Genomic DNA, 23,769 nt, shown 5'->3' with positions numbered 1-23,769 from the left:
GAAACATAGTTTTATCTTTGTGAGAATGACTTTATTACCCACAGGAATCAACATGAAACTGCATTAACAATGAGAAGGAAAAGTAAAGCTATCAATTAAATTCAGCGCTTTCCCTTCTGCAGTAGTGAAATTATCTGTCCATCCTGTGAAACCATAAAATGAAAACATTTGATATTTACACAAAGAACAGAAAGATTATCAAAATAGTATTATACTGACCCCTTCTGGTTATACAGTGGGAGAAACATTTCATATGCAAGCAGCTTGCTTCTGTCAACTGCTTACAAAGTATTTATTTTCTTGGACATTAGATTGTCAATTAATTAGATTGTCATACTCAGCAATAACACTACTCTTACATGGCAAACACTCTAGGGAATTAGGTAGTTAAGATCATCCCTTACAGAGAGGCATGTAAGTATTAAATCACCTCACTATTTTCTTCAAAATTTATCTTCTTTTTTTAATATTGTCTTTATGTTAATTGTCCAGACTCTTAGAGGAAACAAAAGTATTGATAGGACTTATGATCCTTTTATAGGAATTATGGTCATAGATGTGGCCAATAAGACAAAATACTATATTTGGATTAGGTCTTCTTTCTAAATAAAATATATTTGGTCTTCTTTCTAAATAAAAAAAAACAACAGAGCAATAAAAATACTAAAATAGTTTTCTTTCAAAGTCTAATCATCAATTAAGATTCGATTTTAATTTAATTAAAATAGGTGTGAAGCTTTCTTTTCTTTTATGTTAGGGTGGAGGGTTAGTGGAAAGACTGAGAAAACCATTGTATGGCTTTTAAATTCTAACACTTTTTAATAAGGAAAGTGGATTCATTCATGTTGGGGAGCAAAGTGGAATCTACTTCAACTCCTACCATGCTCTCTTTTCTTTCTCTTGAAATTTTGAATGCTATAATTACTGTAAAACAAGCTACTGTTGACATTCAATGTTTTACAATTACTAATAACTAAAGAATATAAAAAGGACTTTGGATTATTCTTTCCTCTCTGCATCATCTTGGACTTGATTAACTGAAGCTTCAAGTTTCAAGAACACTGGTGCATTTTTTTTAATATACAAATTTCTGAATTGCTCCCAGTAAATTCTAGAGAAATTCTTACTAAAAGTTTCATGAGCAAAAGGCCAAGTCCACTACCAGAGCAAGAAGCTGTCTTCCAGCCACCTCTCAAAATGTATTCAAAATGTAGGAAAACCAAAGTTCTCCAGTAACACAACAATGGAAGCTGTATCAGCATTTAAAAGGATAAGCCAAAGGAAAAGGCTTATCTAGGCACAATAGTCAAAACATGTTTAGCTATCCAAATTGAGTCTGTCAAAGATAATAAGCTTTAAGGTATTTTCTTTTCTCCAGATGTAATCATCTCTTTAGGAAATCTAAAAATGCCTGTAAACAATATTTCTACTGCTATCCAAAACCCTGCAATGCATCCTATACCAATGAACAGCTGCTTGGAAACTAAAACTACAGTCAAAATTTAGGTTTCGTGTTAAACTGAAGAAGGGATAGGGTAGGAGTACACAGGACAAAAGTCTCCTGACAGAACAGGAATTGCTGACTCTTCTAGAGATCACTTTTCATTTACATACAACCTACCTTGAAGACAAAACTTGACAGACATTTTATCCAGTTGCTCCAAAAGATTTCAAGAGAAGCACATAGTTGCCACAGCACACAGTTCAGGCTTTTTTTGGATGAGTAGGCTGGTTTTCAGTTTGGGTTCTTTTAGGGAAAAAATTCCCCATTTGGTACCAGGGTTATGAAAGTAATTTAAATTTCTCTTGGTTTTAACTGCAGACTATAAATAAGATATTTAAAAAGATATTCAAAAATATAATATCTTTCATGGTATTCCATAACACAGCAGAATAATGACAGAGAGACCCTCCCCAAAGCCAATGGCTCTCAGACTTCAAAAGCTACTAAGCAGCCCGACAACACTGGGAATTAAAAATAGCACAAACACTCACACCCTGGAACAGCCTGATGGAAATTTTTCGAAAATATGCAACCTTTGGAAGACAATTAAGCAAGAAAACATTTCAAGAATGAACAATTTAAAAGCAGGTATAGCTCATGATGACAACATCCATACACCAAACATTTTTCTTCAAAATACTCATCTATAACCAGGAAGAATTACCTTATCTTTACAGGACAGATTTACATGGCTGAAAAATTATGGAAAATGTGACCACAGAAAATTCTGTCTTACCTTCCTTTTTTAACCATTTCACAATGTTTCCTTCTTCCATTGTTGGAGAAAGTGCAGGCATAAGAACTTTAATACCAGGTGTACCTGCAAAACAAGCACATGGTTATCTCAACTGAATACTTTTTCAGTATACTTTTTTTCTCAGTTAACTGCTTAACTGAGAAATTCAAGTAAAAGTGCAAGTATCTGAAAGATAATGGAACAAAAGATTCACTATGATGCTCATTTTTTCTCATTTAAGCTTATATACATCATGCCTAGCAAAGAGCTCAAAGGGAAAAAAGGCACATTAGAAGAAAAATGGAAATTAAAAAACCTTGAATTCCCAGACCTGAAGTTTTGTTGATCATCTCGAAATCCACCAAAAGCACAACATCCTCCTTTCTCCCGTCATCCTTCTCCTCCTTGACTCAGGCTGTGGATTTTTTTCCAGATTAAAGCAGATCTTTTAAATTAATAAAGCCTTTGTGATCCTAGTATTCCAGACAATGATGATGTACCTCTTCCACTGAAACTTTTTTAATGTTTATTTATCCTTCTTACTAGAAAATTTTATCTACTTTGCAGAAATTGCTTGATTTCAAGTTTCAGTAATTTCATTTGGTTCATAAACTCATGCAGAAGCAGCACTGTGTAACACTGTGTGCAATGCTAATGGGATTCTTCTGAGTGCAGAGCTCAGGATACAGCACAGTCCTTAGCCTCACAGCAAACTGCACCTCTTGTCATCTCATCCTCTATACCAAAGGAGTATTGTGACATTAATATGAGAGATACTACCTTTCTAGACTTTTAAATATAGTTACGAGGCAAAAAAAAAGAATCATTTTTTTAGATCAATTTTGTAAAAGCAGCTTTCCAGTACCTGATTTTTGAGGCTCTTTCTTGAACTATTATATCTGAACTTGTGTTGAGTTACAGAACAGAAATAAACACATAGAAGGTACATTGTATACAGTGGCAAGGTTCATTTCTGTTCCATATTCCCTTTTCTCTAATACCCAGCAATAAGGATTGTTATCATTCAATAGGAAACAACACCACATTTCTCCCAGTTGCTGTATTGTTTGGAGTAGTCAGAAAGCGCAAAAAAAAATCAAAACTTAGAAGTTAATAATTTTTCAGTTTTTTCCTATTTATCTGCTTTTCAGCTCAAAATTCTTTTAGTTTTTTTCCTTGCCCATTTTTTTTTTCCCCAGAAGCTGTGCTAAGGCACATGGAGAACAGAGAAGTGATTAAGGACACCAGAACAGCTTCACCAAGGGCAAGTCCTGCCTGACCAACCTAGTGGCTTTATATGATACAGTGGCTACACCAGTGAACAAAGAAAGGCTATGGATGCCACCTCTATGGACTTACAACACTGTTCTCTGTAAATTGATGAAATAAGGATTTGATGGGTAGACTTTTGTGGGTGAGGAATGGGTTGGATCCAGAGGGTAGTGGTCATCATCTCAATGGAAACAGGTGACAAGTCTCTTAGAGGCACTGGCAGATGAAAAGCTGTCATGCAGCAGGTTGTGGCTCACAGCCCAAAAGGCAGACATAGCCTGGGACATGTAAAAATCAGCATGGCCAGCACCTCAAGGGTGGTGATTCTGCTTCTCTACTCTGCTCTGGTGAGATCCCACCTGGAGAAATGCATCCAGCTCCTGAATCCTCAGCATAGGAAAGATATGGATGTGTTAGAGGGGATCCAGAGGACAGCCACAAAAATGGTGAGGGAGAGAGTACCTACTGTATGAAGAAACATCAAGAGAATTGGAGTTGCACAGTCTGGAGAAGAGAAGGTTCCAGGGAGACCTTACTGCAGTCTTTCCATAGTTACTAAAGGGGGCTTTTAAGAGAGATGGGGACCAACCTCTTAATTGGGCCAATAGCAATGGAACAAGGGGTAATAGTTTGAATTGAGAGGAGTTAGACTGGATGTAAGAAGAGTTTTACAATGACAGAGGTGAAACACAGAAATGGGCTGCCCAGAGTGGTGGTGGAGGCCTAGCCACTGGGAGCATTCAAGGCCAGGTTGGATGGGGTTCTGAGCAACATGGTATTTGAAGATGTCCCTGCTCATTGGAGGGGCAATGGACTAGATGACCTTTAAAAGTCCCTTCCAAGCCAAACCACTCTATAATTTTTTTAAAAATGTGAAATGGAAACATTGTAGCAAACTTCTAATGACCTAAGCAGCCATCAATGATCCTGACATTTTAAAATGCACCAAGAACAGAAAGTGAGTTAGTTATTCCCTAAAGCCCCCAAGTCAGCAACACAATCAGAATCACACAACCCAAAACCCTTGAGTTTTGTGGAAATGAGCTCAATTGCATGGTTGATGTTCCCAGAACACTGCATGAGCAAATACACATTTTTTTGTCTCAGTCTTTCCATGGTAGTTTCAGTTTAATATTTCTCATGACTGTCATGTTTAGATATGTATCCAGACAATGTTCCTTGTAACACTCATAGTTCTCATCTGAATTACCTCCATGCAATTCTTTAAAAAAGTTTCTTGCAACTTCTCATTTAGGACTGGTATACAGGAAAATGAACTATTCTATGTATGTGAACGCTTACCTGTGTTCATTTACCAAATAAAGTTTTGTAGTATGACTGAAAAACTAAAGTATGAGTTAACAATTGTCTTATACTATACATATTTACTCAAAAATAATTTCTCAATAACAGCAAGTAGAAAACATTATACATTATGATACATTACAGGATGCAAAGAAGTGTTCTCAGTTTCATTAGCCTAACTTGACAAGTCTGACTTTGACAATCAAAACATTATTTTGAAGTGATATCCCACAATTATCTAGGATTATTGAGAACTAGTGGACAGACCTCATTTTTAGAAGTGAAAATAATCCACATTTTTAATGAGGAAAAAATTAATTTTTAAACATGGTGGCTCACATTTCTTTCATAAAGAGCTACTTGATCCATTTCCCAGAATATGCTTCATACTTTGGCACATACAAAACTGAGCAACAAATTCGTGCCACTGCAACATTTTCCCTTCAATGTTACGAGCAACTACCACAAAACATACAACCCATTCTGGTCCTTTCATCAAGTCAGAAGAGGCGCTCCAGCAGCAGGTAGCCATGAATTGAACAAATAAATCAATAAAACTGGATACAAAGTAGAAGACAGGACCTTGTGCATCCATTTAATGCTCATGCCCAGAGAGACCCAAGCTCAGAGTTCAGTGCTGTTACAATTAAGAGCCTTGTTCAGCATGAGATACACAAGAACACCAGCACAACAACAGCCTTTCAAAGCTGTTGCTTTTTAGCTAATGACTAAACACGTTCAAAAACCTCCTCAAAGTGCTAGAAGCACTCAAAGTGCTTGTGCCTCCCCAAAGAAAAGCAACCTTACAGTGTAGAATTGCCTTCACCAAATATTATTTGCCCTCATTAAATTAAAAAGGAGACAATAAAAGGAATCACTGTGTTTATGTAAGCTAGTTCCACTGTACAGGCAGCCCTCAAAAGCACCTTGGGAAGTAAACATTGCTGCTTTGCAATTGTGGGTCAGCAAAAAGTTCTGGTAATTTGCAGAGAATCTCAAAGACTAAGCTCATGGACATATTAGAATTCAGAACCATAAGCAAGCAAAACTTCTGAACTTCCAGTCACCACCCAGTGATTTTTACTTCTATCAACAGCAACTGCATTATTACACATAAATTATCTGAATATAAAGGAAGAAGACTTAAAAAGAACCCAAAAAAACTTCACATGAAAAAAAGACTGCTATTTAAAGACTGCTCTCTGAGTATCCAAGAGAATTTGTTCTTGGTGACAAGTTTTAACTGTCATATTTACCAGGCATATTTACCCTGTCCCACCAGAGAGATATTTCCTAACTTCCTACACACACTCTGTAGTCAGCAGAGAATTGAAAAATGCACTGCAACTTAACACCAATGATAATATTATGAAACATTAAAAACAAAAAAATTTACACACCTCTAACATAAAGAGGTCATTCTAGTCTTTCTATTGTCTCTTTTTCTGTAACAAACAAACTAGGAATTCCATTCTGAACTGTTTTAATTACACAAAACAACTTTTCCTCTACCAGTACCACAAACAAGGACAGAAACACAGAAAGAAACAAAAATTTCATGTGACATGAAAAACTAGATCCACATGAACCAAAACTTCAAATAGTGGCTTTTTCAGAAACAGAAAAGCAGAGAAATAAAACTAATGCTAAAATTAAATTTACTTAAATTTATATTGTCAAACTAAAAACCAAGAGTGAGCTTTATGCCTAGATGAGCTGTATTTTGCCAGAGAAGTTATGACTTCTTGTCTTTAATTTTAGAGGTAACAATAGAGTTTAAAAAATGGTGTCACCAAAATAGACACCACCTTGAAAAGCTGTAAGGACACTAGGAGGGTTGAATGAGGAAAGCCTGAGTGAGTTATAGGTGTCATCTATCCACTTTAAACCTTACTGTAAGGAATTAAAAGATTTTAGGCATTTGCATATCCAAATTTAGAAATTTAACTCCAGCTATATGTTAAGTACTCTCAACATAAAAAACATAATAGATTGTTTGGAAGGACTGTAGACAAGAGTTATTTAAGGAGTTAAATAATAAGATCAATTTAGGAGTAGCTTATCCTGCATTGTATTATATTTGCATACTATTATATTTAGAAAGAAGCAAACCTTTTCTAACAAAATTTGGAAACAAGTAACATTTATTTCAAGAAATCAGCTTCCCTGTATCACACACAGAAGGTTTTACAAAGGAAAAAAATTTCATACTGCAAAGCAGCAAAGGCAACCAATGCTGGAAAGAAGGGAATGTTGAGATCTAAACCACAATGATTAAATTGTCTCTGAACTACTACTGAGTTTCATTACACGAGGTTAATGAAAGCTCACTTTTTTGTAAGTGCACTTAAACCTCAAAGAGTTCAGGTATTTCATGCTCAGCATCACACCAGGACCTCCTAACAATGCACCTGATCATTGTTTAAATGTTTTATAAGTTGTAACTTACACAGCAAGTAGGGAAAGATCACATTTCATTTCAGGATCTGTAACTCTTCCCACGTCTCTTAAAGGAAAACATGGAAGGGTAAATGATCCGCCTGATAATTGTGTAACAACAAATTCCTGAAAAATACATCTTGAAAGATTGTTCACAAAACCTCACACCTTGACTACTGTGTAGGAAAGGATGCTAGACATGCAATTAATAAACTGTATTTTTCAATTAAAAAAACAAATAGACTTACATAAAAGACACATCACACACCCTTCTCCAGTTACTTGAAACATTACTAGGAGAGTAAGACGGCAGAAATGTGGTGGACTTGCCAAACAGACCAAAATAACCCAATATAAAAGCCTTTTTCAGTGCTTAGTTATACTTCCACTGAGAAAACACACTCCTGTTTTCAATGGTGAAAACCTTTTCCTTATCCACAACAACACATTTTCATATTTGAAGGCTTAATTTATTTCCCTCTCTAGATTTCAATTTATTGCTTTCTAGACCTTTAATTAATTGTCACATCTCTCCGAGTTTTCTCCTATCAGCCCCCGCACATGTGGATGCGCTCTCAGTACCTGCGAGACCAAGGCAGACACACCCGGGTGCTCTCAGCCCCCTCCCCACGGCTCCCTGCTCAGTTCCTGCCCAGCACAGCCAGGGAACACCGGGCACGGACAGCTCCCACCGCCGGGCACAGCCCTGACTTGTCGCCCAGCTGGTGAAGAACTGCAGCCCTTGGGCAGGATGCAGGCTGGAGAAGCTCCTGCAGGACTGTCTCCCCGGGAACAGGGGAAGGACTGCGAGCCGTGTCCCTGAGCAGCGGCATTAACAACCCGGGATGAACTGACCGTCCCCTCATTCCCGTCTCCCTATGCCGCTGGAAGGGAGGAGGTGGAGCGGGCTGAAGGAAAGGTGATTTGCGGGGTTCCCCCCCACCCCCTTCGCATTATCCTGCTCTGATTTTGACTGGCAATAAACTCAATTAATATCCCTAAACAGAGTCTGCTCTGCCGTGATAGTAATCGACCAGTGGTCTCTCCCTATCCTTATCTCAATATATGAACCTTCTCCCCTGCCCAGTTGCGGAGGGGAGCTGTAGAGGGAATTTGGCGAGTGCCTGACATCGAGCCAGGGTCAACCCACCGCAACTACCCTCAACCATTTCTCCGCCGCAGGTCCCCGCAGACACCCCTAGAGCGGGGCACCCTCCCGCCACTCACCCAGCAGCTCCAGGGTGCCGTGCAGGTGCCTCCATCCTGCCCGGGCGGGCAGGGAGAGCCCCGCGCCCAGCGCCGAGCGCCCGGCCCGCAGCAGCCGCAGCAGCCGCTCCCCGCCGCCGCTCAGCCACAGGGACGCCGCCATCTTGCTCCCCGCCCCCCGACCGCGCCGGGGCTGCCCCGCTGACTGCCTGAGCAGAAATAACGGGGCACGCCCTGAGCGAGCCCCCGGCTGCCCCTCCCGCAGCACCTGCCGTGCGACCGGCCGCCTCGATCGCCCCAGGCACGGGCAAGTGCATCAGCACGGGCACCCGCTCCCGGCCTGCCTGTTCGTCCCCGGGGCATACCCGCATCCGCTCCGGTCGCTGCCGGCTCCCGGCCCGGGGGAGGGCAGCGGCCTCTCCATCCCGCCCGCCGGGGCTCGGGTCGGCGCCACGGCCGGGGATGCCCAGCGCTCCGCAGGCGCCCGCGCGGCCCCCCAAAGAAGCCCCCGAGCAAGGACCCCGCGCTGGCCACGCCATGGCGGGCGCTGGCGGGGACGCGGCGCAGGTAACGAGGGCCGGGGGGCGGCGGGGCCCCGCCACCGCTCCGAGAGCTCCCCGCCATCGCGGGGTGAGGCTGTGCTGGAACCCGGGTAATTAGCCAGCAGCTTCGCAGTCGCTAATTAGCAGGGAGGCCCTGGGAGTACTGGTGGATGGCAAGTTGGCTATGAGCTGGCAGTGTGTGTGCCCTGGCGGCCAGGGGAAATTCAGCCAGCAAGATCCAGGCAGACTCAGTGTCCAGCGCTCCGGGAGTAATGTTCACAAGGCAAAGCACAAGTTCCACCTCAACTCCAGAAAGAACTTCTTTACGTTGAGGCTGGCAGAGCACTGGAATAGGCCGCCCCAGGGAGTCGTGGAGTCTCCCTCTCTGGAAGCATTTCAAACCCAGCTGGAGGCTTTCATGTGTCACCTGCTCTTGATGACCCTGCCTTAGCAGGGGGATTGCACTGGATTTTTTCCAAAGGTCTCTTCCAGCCCTAACTATTATATGCTCCTATATAAGCATGTTATAAAATTTAGTACAATTTCCAGGATGTTGCCAGCTGTCAGTCTGCCTGAGTCTGGCTGCATCTGCAGTACTCACAGCTCTTTTTATGTTAACTGGGGTTGTTTAAATTTGTTTTGTGATTTAGTTTCCTTTTGTTTTTTTTTTCAAACAAAACAAAGCCAAAAAAAAAAATAAAATAGAGCAGTACATTGAGTTGTCATAATAGATAAAACATTGTCACTGAGGTGAAAGGGAAGACCATCTTCTGCATGTCCATGATCTTTGGTAAGAGAGAACAAATCTTATGACTCACTGTCATTAGAGGTTGTAAAGATGAGGTTAGAGCAGGAGATTCCAGACACTGTCAAACGTGCCTCAAGCTGCCATCTCCAGTAAATCACCTGCTCAGTCTCCTGCCTCAGAACCACTGCCTCCCCACCCTTAGTTCTGCAAGTCCAGCACCACCTGTTTTTGCTGTATGCTGCTTTTGCTTTGGTTCTCTCTATTCTGTGGGTGTTGACAAAATATTCTCCCCTAATGTGGATTCTTGCTGCTACACAAACATTTCTTGGAAATGTTATTTGATGGGCATTAATGACTGACATGAGCAGTGTAGCAGCTAATCATTTGTCATTTTAGAAAAAAACTTTTAAACCTTCTTATTGTTGCAATAAAAAAAATCCTATAAAAAAAGCACACCATAAGAGCAGCAGTTTTACTGTGATAATGTAGGTAGAAATATCACCTCTGACACCAGAGGTAATCTGGTATATTATAAAGACACCTCTGGTTAATACATAGATACAGATATTAATGTAATAACAAAGGAATATGGAAAAAATACAAGATTATTTTTTCCTCCTAAAAAAATACTAAAATAATGCAATTTGCCTTCTGACTAAACTGCATGTAAAGTAACTTTGTGTTGTAAAAATGTAGGATGTAAAGTTCATAAAATAATTTTCAAATATTTTCTGTGATATTTTTGAGTGCTGTTAAAAAATATATATTGACTAATAAAGTCTGTTCTACTAAAATTTGGAAATCAAGTAAAATAAACCTACAGAAAAACTGATATAATAGGAAAACTATGAGTCAAGCTTTTAAAAATGGATAATGTCAGATGCATTTATTTTCCCTTTTTTTGTGCAATAGTCCTTAACATGATCCTGATGGTGTAATATTTATGCACTCAAATAAATTTTAGATGAGACCTTTCCTGTGAAGAATAGTCAGACATGCACCTTATTTGGGGGTTTTGTTTGTTTCAAGGTATGATGTCCCTGGCAGAGCATAAAGGGCATTGTGTAAGTATGCAATTATTTTGTAACTGAAGTTCGTTAGCATAAATTAGACCATTTTGCTGCAGTATGAAAGTACTTTAAAGTCCTTTAAACTCACTTTGAGAGCTTGAATTCTTAGCTTTGAGGTGTTTCTGATGGTTTTTAATTTATTTGATTTTTTTTTTTTTAGGATGGGTTACATCCAAGGAATCTTATCCCAGAGCTTTGTAGACTGTTTTATGATTTAGGTTGGGTAACAGGAACTGGTGGAGGAATCAGCTTGAAACATGGGTAAGTAATGATGAAAGAGAAATAATATTGTGGTGAGAGAGGGTCTGGCTGTGTTTAGTAGTTGCTGAGGGCATTTCAGTTCCATGGGAAATGTTTGCATATTGAGAGTGAGCAAGATGTTGGAGGGGGAAATGAGCAGTATGTCAAATTTAATCATTTAGGAGGGAGGTGAATAGTTTGAATTAATCATTGTAGACCCTTCAATGGAGAGAGACAACTTCAGAGTGGCCTTATCCCATGCTTTTCCTACCCCTGATTAAAGTAGATGAATTGTCTTTAAAGAGCAATGTGTTTCCCCTTCTTCATTTCATTGACTGTGGAATTTAGACTGGGTTACATCAGGCACACAACTTTCAAATGCCTGTGGTTAAATAAAATCAATCTCACCCTGGACATTTTCCGGGGCAGGTATTTCCTCTGAGAAGGAAATTACTGTCCTACTGGGCTTAATTTCTAAGGAGACAAATACTTTGCATATATGTAAAGCACAACAGGTAACAGCAACAATTTTTGGTGTGTATCTCCTACAAAGAAGAACCACTTTGTGTTTTAATTTGCTTGTCTCCTGCCTATTCATAACCCCCAATCCTTTTAGTGGAAACAGAGCTCCTCTCAGTGGCCACTGAAACAAAAAGATAAGTCCTCATTCTGCAAAAAGCCTTGCACAGTGCCTGCAGTTCTGTACCCAGTCACAAGGTTGTGACACAATCTTGAAAGTATCTGACCTCTCATTTTTCTGGTATACACTGGCATGCATGCATGAACAGCTATTGCTCTTCAAATATGTATTTTAATTATATACATATATACACATACATACATATATATATAAAAAAATAAAAAACCCTAAATGCTCATACTTGTGCTCTTTGGACTTTGTGCAGGTCATTTCACCTCCTTGCTTGATTTTGCAAACAAAGCAACAACAGTAATAGTGAGATGAATGAAAAGAGGTTAAATTCTTGTTTTCAAAGTTGTCTGTGGGAAGGTCTTTCTAGTATTAGTTTGTCATCAGCAGCTAAGTGTAGCCCATTTTCTTTGTCATTCCAGTGCAACTCCTGTTGGTTGTGGCAAGGCAAATGGCATTACCAGAGAATGCACTAATAAAGTAATACAGTTTTCATTAGTAGTTCCATAGCTTGTTTACTTGGCATTGTTAGAAAGGAAAATGTAAAAGAACAGTTGAAATTTGATTCAAATATAACAATTCTTTTACCAGCTAATCTTAATCAGCCTTACTCACTGTGCAGTTCGTATCAACTATCAAGGGGAAAAAAAGACAATTTGGATGTGGCATAGCATATTAAAAATGGATTCGAATTCTTTGTGAGGAATCTTGTATTTGAAGACTTTATTTTGTCATCAGATTTTCTCTTTCTGGTGAAGTTCTAAAAAAGAAAAAAATCTGGTTTAAGAAAAACTATGTGTCTGTCATAAGTGACTGAATTTACCACTTAATTTCTCATCTTGCTCATGCAAATAACTCAAGACTAAATTAATGCAATGCTGGCTTTGTTAATTCATGAATGTCAAAAATTACCAATATGATAAAGCCACTTTTTTCTGTGCTTCACAGACATGTTAGTGCTACAAATAGTACATCATCTTAAGAGTTTTCTTTTTGGAAGAATTAAAATAACAGAATTGTTTAGATTCATAAAAATCCTTAATACCATAGAGTGTCCAACCATAAACCTACCACTGCCAAGTTTTCCACTAAAAAACCGCATTCCTAAGCACCATGCCTAATGTCTTTTAAAAACTTCCAGAGATGGTGAGCTAGCTGCTTTCCTGGGCAGCCCACTCTAATGCTTGGTAACACTTTCAGTGAAGAAGTTTTTCCTAATAGCCAATTTAAACCTGCCCTGATGCAAATTTACATAATTTCTTCTTGTCCTGTTGCTGGTTACCTGGGAGAAGACACCAACTCACCTGGCTACACCCTCCTTTCAGGCAGTTGTAGAGGACAATGAGGTATTCCCTGAGCCTCATTTTCTCCAGGCTAAACACCCCCAGCTCTCTCAGCTGCTCCTCACAAGACTTATGCTCCAGACCAGCTCCGATACTCTTGTCCAGAAATAGAAACATCCCATGGTCCATAGGAGATGTATCTGTAACTTGACTAATTATTCACTAGATGTCTCTCTGCTCCTGGATTTAGAACGTGACTGCTGTAGCCAAGTAGTGATTGCAATTCAGAGACAGAATCTAGTTGGGGTTTTTGTGCTAATAATGAAAATAATGCAGTACCATCTTGAATTCATTTTAGTTTCAATCAGTTTTTACAGTTTTTTGTTCATGTAGTCCTTGCAAGAAGTGATGCACTTCTACTTAAATTTCAGTCATTTAATTGCACTGAATTAGTGCTATCTCTTTATCAACACAAACATGGAATTGCACTAGAAACCTAACCTGCAGGTAAAAAAGAAAGTATTTACAGTGTTGAATGTTGCAGATAATTATTACTGTTTATAGATAGTTTATGGATTTTTAAGTAATGGTTTTGTCACTTGTCACAGATCAGTATCTGCTTGCAATTTCTCATTTAATGTTCATTCTGAATTCTAAGAATTTGAGTTTCAGTTACTGCAGGGAGAGGCTGTTTTTCTTTGTTGGAAAAATAAGGCTGCACTTACATGTGTTTCAGATATCTGTCAGGTTGAAAGCAGGGGTTTGCACCCTTGCAAGTTAGAGATTTATTTGTCCTTGTACAATTCGGTTCTATTTTGAAAATTATCTACCTGTCAATGTATGGAAAGAGCAAGAAAGTTTTTTAATTGTGAGGGCCTAGATTTGCGATTTCCTTTTCAGTGGCTCAAGAGCTCGAATGCCTGTGCAGTGGAACAGTCGTTGCCCAGCTGTGTTTACTGACTTTTCTCATCTGCAACTTTTCCTAGGGATGAAATCTACATTGCTCCTTCAGGAGTCCAAAAGGAAAGAATACAGGTGTGTTAAACTGTACTTTTACCTCAGAGCTCATTTTGAGATGGATGGAAATGCCTTTGTTCAGAGTTTCATTTTTCTTACGTGAGGTTACAAACTTGTTATACTGTTGCCTACATTACTGAAACAGCTGATGATTTCTGCACTATCTTAGCAATCCAGTATGTGTTTCAGTGGCCAGTGTATATTAGTCTCCTTGCTTTAAGTTAACATAAAGCAGTGTGAGAGTGGAGCTGGAGAGTCCAGCTTTATTCTCTGTCAGGCTTGGCTAGCTATACCTGTCTGGCTATGGTTTCAAGTTACCCACCTAAATAGACACTAACACCTCATCGCTGTTTATTTTCATTTGAGTGATTGCAAATATTTGTCTTGATATTCTTAGTAAATAACTGGGCTCTCCCCATGAAAGGGTGACCTTGTCTATCTGTCTGCTTTCCAAAAAAGCCCAAAATGTAAGAGGAGGGAAGAACAGTAAATGATACCTGTTTTATGACCGCAGGACTCCCTCCCCCAGAATAGAGTAATACTTGGAAAGATTTGTCATCTCATAAAACTGAGGATAAATACAGTGAGGAGTGAAAGGAATTTCTGCACTGATAGAAACTTGGGGTCTCACAGACCTGGGGATGTGGAGAAGTAAGGCAGGCAAAGGTATGTAAGATAACCACAATGGTCTGGTCTGGGCTCGCAGTAACAGAGTATTAAGCGCAGTCAGTGAGGAGATTACTGCAATTGTATTTTCTGCTGATTTTTAAAATAACATTAAAATTTTATTACTGTCCTGAACAATTCTTTGTACTATTATGAATTGATAATCGATGCAAAGGTAACATTTAATTTAAAGATACTAAAAGCAAACTTTACAAAGAAATAGTTCTACAAGTTAAATATATTATTTTTAACTCATGTCATTTGTTGGTTCTTTTAAGTAGGGAAGGAAAAGTACATCTACATTTCTTAGTTTGAATCAGTTACTTCTTTACCTTTTGATCTGTTGCTATTACTGAACTACACTATCTCCTTTCTGAGAAAATTGCATTTTTACAAATAACTGCATGACACCAGTCTGAGGAAAAAGAGTACCTAATATTAATTTCCGTTACACAATGTCGGTAACTACTATTAGAAGCTGGAATAAATGTGGAGCATTACAGCCCTTTTTCAGAGTTAAAATCACTTTCTGTGTTAAATACATGGTTTGTATGTATTTGTTTCCCTAGAGGGAAAACAAAACTATTTGAGGTGAAATATCACAGATCAAAATAATTTCTTCTTTCTTACAGCCAGAAGATATGTTTGTTTGTGACATGAATGAACAGGACATCAGTGGTCCTCCACTGCACAAGAAATTAAAGAAAAGCCAGTGCACACCACTTTTTATGAATGCCTACACTATGAGAGGTATGTAGCAATGTTTGCAGTTCAGTAGTGAGTGAAACTCTGTATGTGTACATCCACAAAATTGCTATTCAGAACATTATTCCTTATCCATAGAAGTTACAGTGAAATCAACATGAAGCTGTAAAAATGAATTGATTTGCAAAGGTATATACGCAGTGGGATATCCATAGTAACATCCTGTCAGTATCACTTGGAATTTAATCTTCTCTTGTAGCTATGTCTGTGGTCATCTTTTCAGCACTGATTTTCAGTGCAGAATATTTGGAGGTTGCAGGGGAAGCCCAGGATTACAGGAGTTTTATATCATGGTTTTGCCAATTTAGCTATTACAGTTTAAATCCTTTTGCATCCATTGGCTAAGATTAGCAGTTACAAAATAGGAATAGGTGAAAACAGTATGAAACTTTTCTTTAGCAGGTAGGCAGTAATAGAGAGCTGTTGATGTTGTGTAAAATTTACATATTTATTTTAGACAGGATTTAGGGAGTCTCTTCTGGTCTTCCTGCACAAGCAGCTTGCATGTGTACTTGAGGAATAGCAGCATTGCATCTTTATAAGTAGATTATAATTATTGTCTACCTAATGTTCCATTGTGACACAATAAGATAATGATGAATGTTTTTTACAAAGAATCAGCAGGTAATTGAAGAAAACATGAAAAGAAAGTAAAAGGCTTCAAACTTTCATTTCACAAATAAGTTTGGGAATTCTTTATAACCTCAGAACTCTGATAAAATTAAAGAGCATCTCAGTCATTGCAGTATGAAAAGAAATGTAGTAGTGTTTCTGCTTGAATTTGTACACTTAGTGTCTCTCCTGGAATTTGTCACTAACTAAAAGTTAACAGAAGTGTCCTAAGACAATCCATAATTAACCCTTTAATGTGAGTAAATTACCTCATACCTTCATTTAGGTTGCTGTATTTTTTTTTGTCTCATACATCAGATCTCCATTTGCTAAGATACCTAATCAAAGATAATTAATCAAGTATGTGAATAAAATTTTCTTAGTAGACACATTTTAAAATTAATTCTAAATTTTCTTTTTCTGTTCTTAGGGGCAGGCGCAGTGATCCATACACATTCCAAGGCTGCTGTTATGGCTACCCTTCTTTACCCAGGGAGTGAGTTCTCTATTACCCATCAGGAGATGATAAAAGGAATCCAGAAGTGTACTTCAGGAGGCTATTACAGGTACTATATTTAGGAACAGAGGCGTGATATTTGATAATTTTTTTTCAGTAATTAAATACAAGTAATTTGAGTTATATACTTGAAAGTGTACAATATAAAGTATTAGGAATAAGAAGTAAAGAGACCTCTGGAATGAATGAGTCACCACCACTGGCTTTCTGTAAGATCTGAAGCCTGTGGAAGAGATCTGAGATAAAATCTTGCAATGCCAAGACTGCTGTGGTCTGTTGAGCTACAGGAAGAAGCCAAATAAAGAGCTATATCCTGAGATGTTACCACATCTGCACAACATTCAGCTGAAACTGGAGCCAGCCAACACCAGGCTGGATTGATAGCACTTACAAACTACATTTGGGTGGACTTCATGTATCACTGCCTGTGCTAGTTTAGGGCATGTTAAGAGAGTAGAGGATTTCAGATTTACTTGACAGAGTTTGAAAGAAAATTCAGAATAAACAGCTCATTAAAGATAATGTTATTACTTTTCAAGGATGAGCTCTGAGGTAAGTGCTGAGTTATTCCAAATTATGTGTGATGGCTTGTTTTGAGGTCTCCACCCACAGAGTGTTGAATTGGGATCTGCAAACAACATTTATATAACATGTGACAAGGAGATGAGAAATTGAAATGCTAAATTCTTTCCACTTTTTGATGTTAATTTTTGTATCTAACTATTGCCCTTTGGCAAGGGAGCAAGCCATATGTGATTTTACGCCCAGACATATTTTATTCCATTTTGGTTGACTTGCCAACTTTACTTTCTTGTCACCATTAGCATGTGCATTTTTAATGTGGTAAAGTACACGACCTTGTATTGAATTATCTAACAATACTGGTTTTTAAAAAATCCACAACAATTTTTTATATGCATTTTGAACTCTGAAGCCCTCCTAAGTGTTAGTTGGGAAACATTGTATTTATTTGGTTCCATACCTCCAAGTTTTCCTGTGTCATTCTACTAATTTACCAGAAAAAAACCTCAAGAAATCAAAGATCCAGGTTATGTGGCTCATAAGTACGTGTTCATCCATACCACTGGCTTGCCTCACACAAGTCTTCCCATTGAGTTCAAAAGAAAAATGGGACCTTGGATTAAAAATACAAAATGGCACTTTTCAAAAAGGGTTTGCATGTTGTTTCTAGTTACGTCTTTTCTGGAAGCTGTCCAGGAAAATGCTACAGATGGAATAATCAGTAGTATATGTTGGCCTAAATATGACTCCAGTTATCCCAGACTGGTTTTACCTTTGATTTCCATAGAAGGAGAATTAGATCAGTAGTAAACAGCTTTGAAAGTCAGACTGTCACAAGGGATTTTACATCAAGGTTTGACTAAATGCAGGCTGCTTATATTTAAATTTTAAAAAAAAAGAGATCCCAAGTGTTTAGCTCATTCAGAGTCTTCTTGATATTTTTGAGATTTTAATTCTTGATAGAGAGCTTATGGTCCTGGTTAGGAATCATTTATGGTATTTATAGCAACTTCCAAGCTCAAGCAAAAAGCAGAACCTAGGAAGCCAGTCCATTAACTCATTTGGCCTCATTAGTGACAAACACTCCAAGTGTAATTTTAGTGATCAGAATTTATAGAAGTCAAAGTAGAGTTTCAAATGCCACCTTCTCACTTTCTTCATTCACTATTTTTATAGCCTTCCTTGAGGAAGTGTCAGCACTGAGAACCGTAAGGGATGAGACTTTATCTTATGAATATTTGATTTAAAATACAAACTGTTGGTGTTGGGCTTTTTTACCATTGCTTTCTTTCTGTGTTTTATGAAAGAAGGTACTACTAGCATCCACTCATGAAATATCTATGTGATCTCAATGATAAATCTGAACCTGAACTGGGGACTTATTAAAACTATTTAAACAAGTTTCTGCTAGTGTTAATTAAGGTTCAAACAATGCCAAATATCCCAGTCCTCCTTCACAAGAAACTCTTAGGCAAGTTCCACTGAGTAACGTGCATCATCTTGTCTTTGGAACTGGGGTTCTCAGGCTCTCTTAAGATCACATGTAGCCCACCAATGACTCCATCACAGAGAATTTATTTCTCATGTGTTGACTCTACCTTCTATTTATATGCCTTAGCAGGACCATCTTCCAGGGGCTTTTTGGACTACCTAAATTAATTTTTTTCTGCTCTCCAGCAAACAGCTCCATTTCCTTCTTCATGATATGATTCTTTTAAATAATTTAATCTGAGGTAAAGCTTGTAGATGATGCCAGTACAGGATGAAAAGTTTGAAAAAGTTGTAAAGGGTCCCAACTACAAAGTGATACGGGAATAAACAGCTACACCTAATAGATTAAAGTGTTGTTTTCTTTTTGTGCCTCAAGTGTAGCTCAGGTATTGCCAGCGTAATATGTATTTGGGAGTGAGAGATGTTCCTGAGAATTTCTGTGCTACAGCATGACTCACAGGAGAAGAGCATAAAATCTAGTGCTTAGGATTTAATGTTTTACACAGTCAGAGGATAATCTTTTTCTTAGGGAAAAGCTTCATACATCCAAGCACAGGGGTTATTTAAATACACAAACATGGCTTTTTTTTTTATAGATATGATGATACACTAGTGGTTCCTATTATTGAGAATACACCAGAAGAGAAGGATCTCAAGGAGAGAATGGCACGTGCAATGGAAAAATACCCAGACTCTTGTGCTGTCTTGGTCAGACGTCACGGTGTTTATGTATGGGGAGAGACATGGGAAAAAGCCAAAACTATGTGAGTACAATTCAGGAATATGCTATCTCTTGCCTCAAGATCTTGATGAACTTAATGCTATGCACGTTTCCAGCCCATGGACAATGATTTGGAATATTAAGGCCTCACTGCATGTATAGGGAGTTTTTGGGAATGGATTCATCCATGATTCTGTTTCTTGGTTTTCCTTTCATATCACTGCTGGCTGATAGGGTTGCCAGCGTTTTCCTTCCAGGCAAGTCAACAAGTCCCTCCTCATATGAAACATGCAGGCAATCTCTGCTTTTATATGACACCTGCCAGTACTGTTTGTATATCCCTCCTTAGTCCCATTTTTGGAATTTACCTCATCTGCTGAAGGAAATGCAGCAAATCAATATTATGTAGCAAAATGTCACTTTCCATTCCACAGCATTGGAAATAAACAATAATAGAGCTGTCCAGTCAGACTGTCACATTGCTGATAAAATCTTAAGGAAGGAAAATACTAATTTTCATAAAACATGGTAAGACTTGAGCTTCACTTACATTGCATTTTTTCCCTATTTATTTTAGGTGTGAATGTTATGACTACTTGTTTGATATCGCAGTGCAGATGAAGCAGCATGGGCTAGATCCTTCAAAACATCCAGCAGGAGAAAATGGGATCTTGTAAATGTCAACAGCATTTATATTCAGGTGTGAATTTATCTGTAAGGATGATCTGTTTGGAGGGAGAGACTACAGATGACACCATCATTTCAGTCTGCTTTCCCACTCAGGAAACTTCAGTATTGCTCATCTTCCCCCAGTCTGCTCCGTTACCACTGCAGTTGTACCTATGCCTGAAATGGTGCTCCTTTTCCACACAATGCAACAAAAAATACATGTATTAATAGCAAGATACATCTATTGCATATTTAGTATGAGTGTGCAGCATGGAGTGTGATTTCTTCTTAAAACAAAATAATATCGAGCATTTCCAGAAAAGCCAATGAACTTGGCTTGAAAAAGGCCAGAGCCTAGTGAGCTGATCTGTACAGAGATGTCTGAACATCCACATTTGTTCTTTTGCTTGCAGGATGAGATTTGGTTTCAGACCATCTCAGGGATGGTGGGTTATATGGTGGGTTGGTTGGGGGTTTTAGAGGGTTTGGTTTTTTCTTTCAGCAGACTTGGCTGGTTTGAGTTTCACTCATAAGTGTCATCTGTTTACCTCATGCACAAAATCACATTGACTTTCTGTTTTCTACTGTAGCAATGATGAGTTTTGAAAGTTTTTGTAAGAAATTTTTGAAGTTAAAGCCGACAGATAACATGATCAGACTGTGCTTCATGTGAAGGATACCTGAAACAATTCTCACATAAGTAATGTACAGCTTGATATGGCAAAATGCAGTGGTAGCATAACATTTCAGAGGTGGAGAGTACAAGTTTAAAGGTACCAGTATTGAGATTATAAAGGAGTTTCTTGACCAAAGCAGTGGTGTAATTAAACAGGATAGACTAATGACAGATGCTTGCTCAGGCAGCATGAGCCCAGAACAGACAGGGACGTGGCTTTTCAGCCTTTATGCCCACCCTAGAGGAGGAAGCAGTGGGACAGGAGGTTTGCTGTCAGTGAGCCTCTGCCTTAGCTGGTGTTAGGGGTGCTGCCACTGCCTACAGTGATGAAGAAACACTGGCTGCCACACCTGCACAGAGCTACCTCATGGCCCACAAGAGCCATTCCAAAATTACTCCTCAGCCCCACAATTGGATAAGTTGGGCTGATGTAGCGGCATTAATACTCCTTTGCCTATTTGTCATGACAAGTTTTAGAATATTCTTGCTTTTCCTTTGTTTCTCCTGTACAGGTTTCTTACATGATAATGGGAGTTCCAGCTTTCACCCCACATTATTGAAGCCAGAAGGGGGTGCTGATCCTCAGCTGATTGACAAATGTCAAAGGAAGCAGGAACTTTTAACTGTTAAACGCACCCAAGAAGAAAAGGAGAGTTAAAAAAACTCTAACATACTGAACAATCATTGCAATTTACAAATCCTGTTGAATGCCACAGCAGGAGGAATGAAAATTCAGATGCAAAAATACTTTTGAAAAAGTTCAGAGAAATAATGTCGCATTTTGGTTTTGTGCCTTAAAAATTCATATTTCAACAACCTGCATTTATTGATCCTGCTTAATGCTACTTCATTGAACTTGAAATAAGTCTCTAATTCTGAAAGTTATTGTAGCTTTTATTCTTTGGGAAAAAAGTGAGAACAACCCCTAATTAGAAGTTAATAAAGCTTAAAGCATTGTTTCAACTGTTGATTCCTTCCTTCCATGTTCATGTTTTTGATTTTTTTTATTTTTTTAAATTAAGCCTCTAGCATATGTGTTTTTAAATTTTCCTAATTGTCATTGTAACGAGAAGGAAGTTTTATAGCATGTATTTTGTAGTTGTTTTTGAGGGGCTGCTCTGGGTCTTACTTCTTTAAATTCCTGCACTCTGAAATCAGCTTTTTATGACTTCTGCTTAGCCCCCACCAAGGTAGATTTAATCAAACTGCTCATTAAAACACAGTCTCACATAATTATGACACTTTGTGTCTTCTTTCAAAATCTTCTGGAGTGGCCCCCTGGTGGCATCAGCGAAAGCCTTGATTGACCAAATTTCTAATCAAGTATTGAGGCCTCAGTCCCGAGGGTGAACTGAGACAGGGTAAATGTCAGCTGACCCTGTTTTCTGCTCGGATCATGCATCCCCACCACTTCCCCTTCCATCATCTCTGGCACTTTTTTTTGAGCTTACACAAGGTGAATTAATTCTTCAACCCAAAATAAAGCTATTGTGGGAGTTGGGGAAAAAAATGTTTCAATTATCCTACTAAGCCACTGGTAAAAAAACTGAATGAAGTCAAAGGTGGCTCCAAAGAGAACCAGAGCCAGGGCAAGCAGAGATGGCTGATGCCAGAGATGGCAGACACCACTTCCCCCTTTTCCTGGGGATGACAATTAAGGTCAGTGTTTTGTGTACCTTAGGCATGTTTGCCCTTCCCTCTTTACATAGCTCCGTACCTTTAACCCTTAGAGGGACCTTGGCTATTGTGAAATAATGATTATCACTAAAGAACTGCAGGTTGTTTGCTATAAGTTTATTGATACGTTTTTTCATTATTAGACACTTGTTTGTCAGTGGCAAATACTTGACAGTGATTCTACATCTTCTGAGTCTGTGTGGATTACGGTAAGAACTTGTGTGAAAATGCTGTTTTTTAGAGCAGACAGTGACTTTGGACAGGCTGCTTCACTTAAGCACAAAATATCCCTGATTTGTGTTCAAGACAAGAGATTCAAGCGACCTAAAAGGAAAGCAGACTATAATTAGCTTTTCTTTATGGATGCTAACTGTGAAGCAGGGAGCACAGTGCCTGTGGAATAGCAGGCCACATAACTTTCTCAGTCTTGCCTGGGAAAGTGGCCTGGGAATTCATGGGGAGGAATTAAAACAATCCTCAGAGATAGAAAACAGCCTTGCAGGTGCTGTTTGTCTGTTCCTTGTTTTCTTGCAAGAGAAGGTCGAGGGGTGGTGAACCCCACTGACCAATGATGGTGATGTGTTAGTTTACTAACCAGTAAGAGTTTTACTTTTCTGTACTTTCATGTATCAGTCTATAAAAAAAGATCTGAGGTAATAAACCGGGAGGAATTCTCCTGTTCAACTCCCAAGAGAGTCTGTGTCGTTCTTCTCGCCGTTCCCAACAGAGCGACATTTCTTCCCTGTGGATGTCCTAATAAAAATACTTCATGTCACAATCCAATTAGTCTCGAAATCTAGTTGCCATCTATTCATTGTGGCCTTTAATTCTTTATTTAAACTGCCTGATTTTTGCAAAAAATAACTTTGTGTGGTATTCTGACGATGATTTTGGAATAGGTAATAATTGTATCACTCCATGATCGCAATGCTTTGTAAGGATGAAGAACATTTTAGATTTGATGGTTTTTGTTCTGCATATGTAATGACAAACCATAAAAGAACACTCAGGAGGAAAGGTGTTTTTTGCCAGATACATTCAGCTGAGGTTGTTTTAGTTACAATATTGGCTTTCTCATGCAGCAACAATGTGCCACTCTGTAGCCTTTCCGAAATCTGTTAATGATCACATTTCTACAAGAAGTAAAGTTGTTTCTTACAGGATTCCTAGATGCTCAGAGTCCCATTCAGCAATTTGGAAATGAGTTAAATGCACCCTTCTCATGTCTTCTCATATGAGCCCTCATCAAAGAAATTAATGCCTTCACAGCTCTGATGGCTTCATAACCCTGTGAAATGATTTCTGTTTCCTGAAGTGCTCAGAAAGCTATTGCAGTTCTGCTCCGATTATGTAGAACAAAAATAGGAAAATGTCTCATACGATTCAAAGCTTCTTAACTCACATAACTTTTAAATCTATCTCTTTTCCTGATGGGAGTAGTA

The 23,769-nt window shown here is 38.7% G+C and overlaps 2 protein-coding genes across 4 annotated transcripts in view; one reads left to right on the top strand and one right to left on the bottom strand.

Annotated features, from left to right (window-relative positions):
* The window catches only part of PDHX (pyruvate dehydrogenase complex component X), a 35,074-nt gene extending 26,428 nt beyond the window's left edge, over window positions 1-8,646 (bottom strand). Inside the window, exons 1-2 of the mRNA XM_015630707.3 lie at window positions 8,484-8,646; window positions 2,241-2,324 (exon numbers count right to left, since the gene is read on the bottom strand). Of these exons, the coding sequence (XP_015486193.1) occupies window positions 2,241-2,324; window positions 8,484-8,625 (226 nt within the window). The 5' untranslated portion in view covers window positions 8,626-8,646. The remainder of the gene's footprint in view (window positions 1-2,240; window positions 2,325-8,483) is intronic.
* Window positions 8,647-8,693: 47 nt separating this feature from the next.
* APIP (APAF1 interacting protein) lies at window positions 8,694-21,631 on the top strand. 3 transcript variants are annotated; one of them, XM_015630710.2, is made up of 9 exons: window positions 8,694-9,114; window positions 10,782-10,816; window positions 10,983-11,083; window positions 13,981-14,029; window positions 15,310-15,427; window positions 16,485-16,620; window positions 19,181-19,348; window positions 19,883-20,005; window positions 21,163-21,631. In XM_015630710.2, the coding sequence occupies exons 1-8, from the start codon at window positions 8,925-8,927 to the stop codon at window positions 19,980-19,982; spliced, it is 897 nt and encodes a 298-aa protein (XP_015486196.2). In that variant the 5' UTR covers window positions 8,694-8,924; the 3' UTR covers window positions 19,983-20,005; window positions 21,163-21,631. The 3 variants fall into 3 exon arrangements, with proteins under 3 accessions (XP_015486196.2, XP_015486194.1, XP_015486195.1); XM_015630709.2 differs by having other exon boundaries at window positions 8,969-9,029; XM_015630708.3 differs by lacking the exon at window positions 10,782-10,816 and having other exon boundaries at window positions 8,855-9,029.
* The last annotated feature ends 2,138 nt before the right edge of the window (window positions 21,632-23,769 follow it).

The sequence above is a fragment of the Parus major genome, chromosome 5, assembly GCF_001522545.3.
Source record: "Parus major isolate Abel chromosome 5, Parus_major1.1, whole genome shotgun sequence".
Lineage (NCBI taxonomy): Eukaryota > Metazoa > Chordata > Aves > Passeriformes > Paridae > Parus > Parus major.
This window is presented reverse-complemented; position numbering and strand designations above follow the sequence as displayed.